This window comes from Chiloscyllium punctatum, chromosome 45 (genome assembly GCF_047496795.1).
Source record: "Chiloscyllium punctatum isolate Juve2018m chromosome 45, sChiPun1.3, whole genome shotgun sequence".
In the NCBI taxonomy this organism is placed as follows: domain Eukaryota; kingdom Metazoa; phylum Chordata; class Chondrichthyes; order Orectolobiformes; family Hemiscylliidae; genus Chiloscyllium; species Chiloscyllium punctatum.
Genome location: NC_092783.1, coordinates 20568503 through 20577223, shown reverse-complemented (window position 1 = coordinate 20577223; position 8721 = coordinate 20568503). Strand labels below are relative to the sequence as shown.

Here is an 8721-nt window from a genome sequence, read left to right as displayed (position 1 = left end):
TCTTCCATGAGGATATTATTGGGGCCTGTTTTAATGTCTGGAAAATGCCTATCTTTGTTGTGACTTCAGAGCTCTCAGTACTGTGTATCATGAGGGTCTTTAAACACTCCAGGTCATTATATAGAACCTCATCACTTCCTTGGCTGAATTAATGTATTCCCAAATATGTTTATAATTTTCTATTATTGCCTGCGGATCGCAAGACTTAGCATTGAGATCACATAGTAGACTAGATATACTTAGTTGTGTCATTATTTTCATGTATCTCAATTTGTTCTTTTTCAGGCAGTCTCCATCAGATGGTACAGCTCCGACACCCAAGTCTCACAAGGCCTTGGTCAATCACCCTAGTGCTGCGCTAATGGCTCTGAGGAAAGGCTCCCGCAATCTTAATTTTAGAAATTACTTGGTAAGTATCTGCATAAACCATTTGTTTTAAGACATGCTCAAGCAGAGAGCACATACTATGCATATAAGAAGCAGTCATCAACTTCTAAGTGTTACATTAAATTGGATAGAAGGGTGCTGTCTGTGTCAGAAGATTTCCAGTTTAGGCTCCACTCCAGAATTTGAGTTTGGTTGACATTTCAGTCTACTACTGATGTGAATACTTTCTTTCAATTGAACATTAAACTGGTATCCTCTTCAAGCACATTTAGAATATGCCTTAACACAAAAGGAGAGCAGGCAGTTCTTCTGGCATCCTGATCAACAATTTTAACTCAATCAGTTTTGTGATAGCTTGCTGTAAATAAATTGACTACTGGTTTTATCCATCTAGCAACAAATGCTGAACTTCAGAAGTCATTGATTGGTTGTGGTGTTTTTACAGGATGTAATGAGGTGCTATACATCAGTAACTTAAGTTTGCTCTTTGTTTATATGCAGAGCTAACATGAGAATCGCTAATAAAATGACAGCAAAATTGGAGGTTTAGTGGACAGCGAAGAAGGTTACCTCAGTGTAAAACAGGATCTTGATCAGCCAAGGAGTGACAGATGGAGTTTAAGTTAGAAAAATGTGAGGTGCTGCATTTTGGAAAATTAAATCAGGGCAGGACTTATACACTTAATGGCAAGGTTATAGGGTGTGTTTCCTGAACAGAGAGACCTCAGAGTGCAGATTCCTAGTTCCTTGAAAGTGGCATTGCAGGTACATAGGATAGTGAAGAAGGCATTTCGTATGCTTGCCTTTCTTTGCATATGCATTGAGTATGGGAGTTGGGAGCTATACAGGGTATTGTATTTATGTTGCGGCTATACAAGATATTGGTTTAGCTACTTTTGGAATACTGCATGCAATTCTGGTCTCCCTGCTATAGGAAGGATGTTGTGAAACTTGAAAGGGTGCAGAAAGGATTTACACTGATGTTGCCGTGGTTGGAGGGATTGAGCTATAGGGAAAAGCTGAATAGGCTGGGGTTATTTTCCCTGTAATGTCAGAGGCTGATTGGTGACTTTATAGAGATTTATAAAATTTTTGTGGGGCATGGGTAGGGTCATTATCCACTCCTTTGTCTATCCAACAGTCCTCTCTCTCTCTCTCTCTCTCTCTCTCTCTCTCTCTCTCTTTGCGTTCTTTCTCACCTATCTTCTGAATATAAATCGACATATTCCTCACTACCATCAGTACCATAATATTAACTCTGATGTCTCTCTACAGATGCTGAGTTTTTTCTGCAATTTCTGTTTTTGTTTCTATACATATTGCTGTTCTCTATACCAAATTTTTATTAAGATTAATTGATTAAGTAATACTTTTCAAAAACTATACACAAAAATAGTTTGAGAAGTTGTTTACTGTATATCGTGGACTTGCAAATGCTGGTTACCTTAAATTCAGAAACCAATGGGTGTTATAGTACAATGATAACCAGTTGGTTGCATGGCAGTGATTAAAGTTGACTGTCAAAATGCTGGGCCACTAAGAAATTCCAGACATTGATTGAATGAATGAATATAGCCCTTTCACATGCTAAAGACATTCATAGCCAATTAATTACTTTTGAATGTGCAGTTTTTTTTATATAACTTGTCTGTGACGCCCTCTGAGACGTTTTATTGTGTTAAAGGTGCTATGTAAAAGCAAGTTGCTATGCACGCAAATATGCACACGGTCATCACCTAACAGTGTGATAAATTAATTTGTCTCATTGTTAATTTATTTTGATAGTTTTGTTTGGGGTAAGTGTGCAGATAAGGAAACTGGGAGAACTCCCCTTCTTGTTTTAAATAGTGCCATGGGATAGGCAGATGCTACATTGCTCACCACCTTAGTAATGAAACATTGCCATCTGCGCTGCTATGTTGAGAAAATGTAGATTATGATAGATGTAGTGATAGTTGAAGCCACAGTCTTCTAAGCCAAGTTGACAGTAAGTCTGTGCAGTGGATGGCATCAAGTTGCATATTGCAGTTGCATTTTGGTAGATGGGCATCTAAATTTAATATTTGATTTATGAATGGAGAATGTTGAGTATCACTTCCATCAAGTGACAAAAGGACTAAAGACGGTGTGTAAGCAGTGTTATTACTATCTTGCTTTCTGTTATTAGTGACACCTATTGCAGTCCCCTGTTTGGCATCATCACCATTTCAAACAGTAACACCAACCAACGCAGTAGGTAATGCTTTCTGACGCGTCTGCCTTGGACACAAATGCGTTGATTAATGATGGTAGTTTTTGAGAACTGAATGCTTAATTTATTGCTGCGTTCTCCAGACTCTGCTGTATGTGTCTGACTTTGGTCAGACGACATGTCTTACCATCGTCTTCAATTAAACATTAATTTAGATGCAACTGGTATCATGGAGAGCCAGAGATGTTTCAACCTCAGCTAAAGTAGCTGCCCAAACCTGACAATAGGTTGTATCCTAAGCTACAGTAATAGAACCCTGAATATGAAGAGAAAATTGTGTTGTTGTTGATATGGGAAATTGTACCCAGCTTCACTGAATCTTCATTGTGCTCAAACCTGTTATTTCCCTGTGTACAGTGCTTGCATTGTCTGTCAAATCAAAATCCACATCCTTGATTTTCATTCAATAAACAAGCTATTTTCCACAACTTCAATAGCAGGAACTACACTTTAAAGGTACTGAAGGCCCAACGTGGGAAAATAGGTTTAGTTTAGAACAAAACAAGATTTTATCCAAAGATTGAAATGACCAAGACAGAGTAACACCAAGGAGGAAAGGCTCTGAGCATCTATACCCTATTACCAATGTTTAAATAAGAAAATTTCCTTATTTTGAGTAATGAATGTCCTTGCTTCATTCAGGGGATGTTGACATTTCCCCCAGTGATTTACCTACCCGAAATGAATCGCTATCAGTCTGAAAGTTTTGATTGATTTTGGACCAATGCTGAATTAGTTTGGTGGCAGTTGAGATGTTGTAATTGACATCATTTCTGCTGGACCCAAATGGTTGAAAAATCAGTCATCATTTCGGCATTGTCTTGTGCTACTATATAAATGTTTGTTTGTGAAGGCAAGGCTGAACTTGATCATGTAACCCACAGTTTTCACTGTTTCACACTATACTGCAGTAAAATAACAATGCTTTGTGAGAGAGGGGGGACAATTGGGGGAATGACTGGCCCAAGGATTCTTTGCTTGTTCCTGTATACAGGTCGTTCTGCTATAATAAGTGTTTTATTAACGCAAATTCACTGTAATGCAATTGGTAAATTGGGTACACTGTTTGTAAAGCGCAAACATTTAAAACGTTTGTTGGCAGTAACACAATTACACTTCAAGCGCTGTTTGTAAAGCACCATTTTTCTTTAATACAGGATTGCACAAGGACACAACCATCACTTTACAGAAGAATGACCTGTAATTTCAAAGTTAGGATGTGCGGGCAGGCCATACTGTTACATCAGTGATGTTGCTAAGATGAAATTAAAATTCTACCATTATAAGGCAACGGTCTCTTGTCACCCTTTTAAATTAATATTTATCTATGTAGAAGGTGATTTTCATCTATGTGCATTTTTTGGCAGGATGAGAAAGAAGGGCCAATTGTAAAGCATATTCGTTTGACTTCTGCCTTAATTTTGAAGAATGTTGCTAGATACTCAGAACTTGGGCGAATGTAAGTTATTTTTGTCTCTTAAATAACTGATATTTTTAAAAAATAAATATCTTCCTCCATCGTTAACCACCTTCACTTTAGGAAAATACTTGACTTCAATTCCTCTACTGAGTTATTGTAATAAAATGTAGAACTCACTTTAGTGTTAAAACACATTGATATGGCTTTCCTCTGGAATATTATTTTATATTTCCTTGTCAAACACAAACTTTTTAGTCACTGTTTTTCCTGATTTCAAATCTGCATTTCTGTAGCAATTTATTATATTGAATGTAATAGCATTAAGTAAAACTCCCACTAGTATTTGGAATCCTGTGCATTTTATATTGTCAGTGAGTAATAGCTCTGAAAATGTTTCTTTTTCCATCTCAGGTTGCTGAAGCGGCATGAGAACCACCTTTCAGTACTGGCCATAAGTGGTATGGAGGCTTCCACTGCACTTGCTAAATGCCTTTATGAACTCAACTCGCATGAACAATCAGAGTCAACAGAAAACAAACGCTGAGGAAAAATGTGATATGATTAAAATCCAGCGACAGTTAACAAGGGTCAGGAGGAAATGCAATCATTGTGCAGATGAAGAACTGGAACCTTACTGTCTACATTTTGTACCTGTTTACTATAACATGAAATTAGAAGGACTGATCTTTTTAAATTATTGATTTTTGCAGGAATGTCCCTGTTATACCAGAGACAAACTTCCTGCAACACCTTTAGTGTCTCATCTCGCTCCGACAGACAGAAGGTTTTGTGACACCAGAAGAAGTGATCAATCCAAAATCAAGAACATTAGCCTGGTCACCCATACACTGTGGCATACTCTCTCTCACACACACTCTCTCACACACACACACACACACACACACACACACACACACACACACACACACACACACACACACTCTTTCACATATTCATACTTTCTCCCACTCTCGTAAACTGGCTCACACTCACATGCACACAACTCAGTTACATGCACAAATTCTCTCTCTCTCTCGCACATTAGTCATTCACAGTCGCATACTAAAGAACTGAATAGAAAAACTACTGGGAATGGTCTCCAGGCACCTGTGAAGCTTTGCAGTTAGTCTAGGAACCTGCCTCAGTGAGACTTCAATTCCAGTCACTATTCTTCCTATGAGAGAGATCTCTAATTTTATTAAAAACATGCCCAAGGATAGTATATAATTTTTTCCATCTGTTTATAAAAGAAAATTTCATTTATATTTCATTTCCCTGTGTATTTTTTTAAAAGCTACAAATTAGTTCCATATCGGACTACCAATCAAAACTGCTCATTGGGTAGGTCTCTGTGCCCTGAAATCCTGCAGAAAGCGCAGTTGGCCGTGAATTGATCCTTGTTTTTAGGGCTAGAGTCCCTCGGCTTTCTGCCAGAGAATAGTTTCCAGCTTTCAGATATCAGTTTTGCAGTTAACATTTACGGTTTGAAAAGCTGCAAACTGCACAACACTTGAAGTTTTTCCCACTTGTCCCCTGTTTGAAGTGGTGCATTTTCCATTATTTATTATATGTAAACTATCAGATTTGATGTCCCCTTTTTGGAGTCTTGTAAATATTTGTGAATATCAAAAATGCCTACATACCATTGCAGGAGAATGAAGGGAAGAGAGATGCAGCATTGCAAGGAGTGAAATCTGGGTGAGCGCTGGGCTAGAACCCAAATTAGCCACAGGACAGAAACATGGGTGTCTTTCCAGCCATGGCTGTAAAGATCCACAAATATGGCAGCTTTGTCCAGTTGTAGTACCAACTTTGTGCCACTAGATGTTGCCAGCTTTGAAAATGTGACATCACAGACATTAACAAAGCTTATCTGGTGGAGTTAGTGACATAGCAACAATTTCACCGTTACTGTCGACACTTGTTAATTGGGACATCAGGGTGAAATTTAAATCGTCATATTTATAAAAATATTTTGCTTCAGAAGGGACAATCAGTACAGATCTAAATGTGTGGAATCAATTGGTGCCTGAGAAAATATTCCATGTGAAAAGAAAATATTCCCATTAACCCTTGTCCCCATTAATAGCGTGAATTTCATTTTGTCTTGGCACCTTTTTTTTTGGTCAGCTTACATTCATTGCACCAATGGCTAACGTGAAGAGTAAGCGCCCACCTAGAATCAAAGGATCTAGTTTTTGTATGTTACCTGCCATATGTATGTAAAAGCATATACATAAAACACTGCATCAAGCAGCGTGGAACTGTGTACATAACTTCACAAAGGTACTGATGCTGTATAATAAGATTGGCACAGTTTTGTGCAGCTGTGGTTTTTGTATTATACACCATGTAAAGCTTTTGCTTGTTATGAAATAATATATCGCATCATTTTTCTATAAAAGGTAAAAATTCCAAGACAATTTAAAAAAAAAACTGTTACAGCATTTTTCCTGAGATTAGGGCCCATTTTAGACAACCTTTAGTCGCAGCACAACCTTCAGAACTTGTATAGGAATTTTTTTTTAATTTGTAAATGTATTTAAATACATGACGTTTTATACAGCTTTATTTTCACCTGTGTTATATTTGTAATTTGTGTAGGTGTGATATTTCCCTTGTTATTCCTTTGTTCCGTTTTTCTACCCGTGACATATTAAAGTGTTTTTTAGTGTACAGTATAGTGCCTCCACTTTTGGTACAACGTGACTTTCTTGCCTATGGTCAGTTTGTGTTCCCTTGGTTTCTTTGTGTGCCTCGCCACTGATGATCTCTGGTCTGGTTGACTAAAGAGAAGTATATTGTAATTAAAATTAATGCACACTAACCATAGGATTTCGCTGTGCCCTCCTGAAAGTTCATCAAAGTAAAGCAGTGACAACTTTACACACAGACCAGTGGGAAACCCAGTTTGATTAAGCCTGTACTAAGCTAATTGATCCCAACCTAGTCAATAATAATTGGAATTGACCTTCAAGCTCCTGGTAAGAAAGAGGAAAGTTAGTTGAGTTTCCTTCTCTTCCTACTAACTATTCATCAATATCTACCAGAAGTGCATGTAGCTGAATATCTTCTAAGGATGGGACCATGTTCAGCCTCCTCACAAAATCTGATAGACTGCCAAAGCTCACTGTGTGGCCTAGGCATGAATGTCAGCTGAAAAGAGGTACCTGAAGGTGAACATCCATAGAACTGAATGGAAGCAATGACTCAAAGCTATTAGAAGTGGTTCTGGGGGATGAAATTTAGCAGAAAAGTGGGAGTATTTCATCAATGCAGGGCAATCGCTTAATCATTAATCTTCCAGTATAAATGTCACTGTGCACAGCACACTAGAAACCAAAGTAGACCGAACACTGAGTAAAAACAACTTCATTTTGAAGCTTTGCAGTGATTGGAAAGTATAGCCTTGAGGTTTGACTGACTTTTAAAAGCTGTATGAGATTTACTCATTCAGTTAATGAGCACTGTTTGAAACCATTGATTAGATTGCCATGTTGTAATCAGTCCCAGATGTCCATTATTCTTTGTGTAAGTGCAAGACATATAGAAAATAATTTAGTATCTTCTAGTACATTCACCAAACTGCAATGCAAAAAAAGTTTTTTTAAAGAAGAATGTATTTTAAGATGTATGTGCAGTACTGTTTTTGTGCACTGTATGACCCAAGTTCTGTTTTACAGTAAAATTACCAGTATAAAATATGAGACTATTCCAGTCTTTGTTCACAATTTAAATTGCTACCCAATATCTGCATGAGGTGAGCGAATTCAAGGTGAATTTGTGTAAATTGTCTGTTTTGACGTCCTGATCACTTTCTCTCAGGGAAAGCTAAACCTACAGACGAGCAATGTATTAGTGCCAGTTACAATAGTTGACAGATACAAGAAGTGATGCCAGTTTGATTTAATTACATCATTATGTTTAATATTTAGCAACAATTATGTGAACATTGTAGACTAGTATAGAATATAGTGTGACTTCAGATTATGTTCACTCATTTCATTCTGTTCAAAAGATTATTGCTCTTAACAAACTTAGTTTTCCTCCTTGTCTTTTGCATTGAAAGTAATAAGTCATGATACACATCTCACTTTAAATTATTAGGATAGCATGCTGGATATTGATCCCCACTTTTCTGAGTTGTCACAAATGTGAAACGATTTTGTCAAGCTATTGAAGTGCCAGTTTACCCCTCTAACAAACTCTTGATGAAAAGGTTTGTTTAATATGAACGATTGTCTACCCAATGACAAATAGAAAATATGAATTGTTAACTTATAACTTTGCATCTTAAACTCAATCCCTTCTTGAATTCCTCCTTCACAAACCGACACGTAAAGACAGAAGACATGGATGCTAAGGACACAAAAAGAAAAACAATTATCAGGGAAACCATTCGCTATCACCAATCTGGACTACAGGACTTGATCAATAGCTTTCTTTCTCTTTCAATTTCTTTTTGGTCGAGAATTTGTCTTTTCACAATCTTTGAACGTGTTTTATTCCTCCCTCAGGATTAGCATAGAAAGCTGAGTGGAAGACAGTCAGCTATTACTGGGAACTTTCCCATCCTTCACATGAGAGACACTCATTTTTGTTTATGCTTTCTCTGCAGGCTAGATGGTTCTCTGCTGCAGTTTCCTACACAAGCCATGATCAC

General features: G+C 37.4%; 1 protein-coding gene across 1 annotated transcript in view; it reads left to right on the top strand.

Annotated features, from left to right (window-relative positions):
- Positions 1-7744, top strand: part of LOC140467209 (AT-rich interactive domain-containing protein 2-like) — a 257492-nt gene extending 249748 nt beyond the window's left edge. The window contains exons 19-21 of the mRNA XM_072563419.1: positions 286-409; positions 4006-4097; positions 4470-7744. Of these exons, the coding sequence (XP_072419520.1) occupies positions 286-409; positions 4006-4097; positions 4470-4602 (349 nt within the window). The 3' untranslated portion in view covers positions 4603-7744. The remainder of the gene's footprint in view (positions 1-285; positions 410-4005; positions 4098-4469) is intronic.
- The last annotated feature ends 977 nt before the right edge of the window (positions 7745-8721 follow it).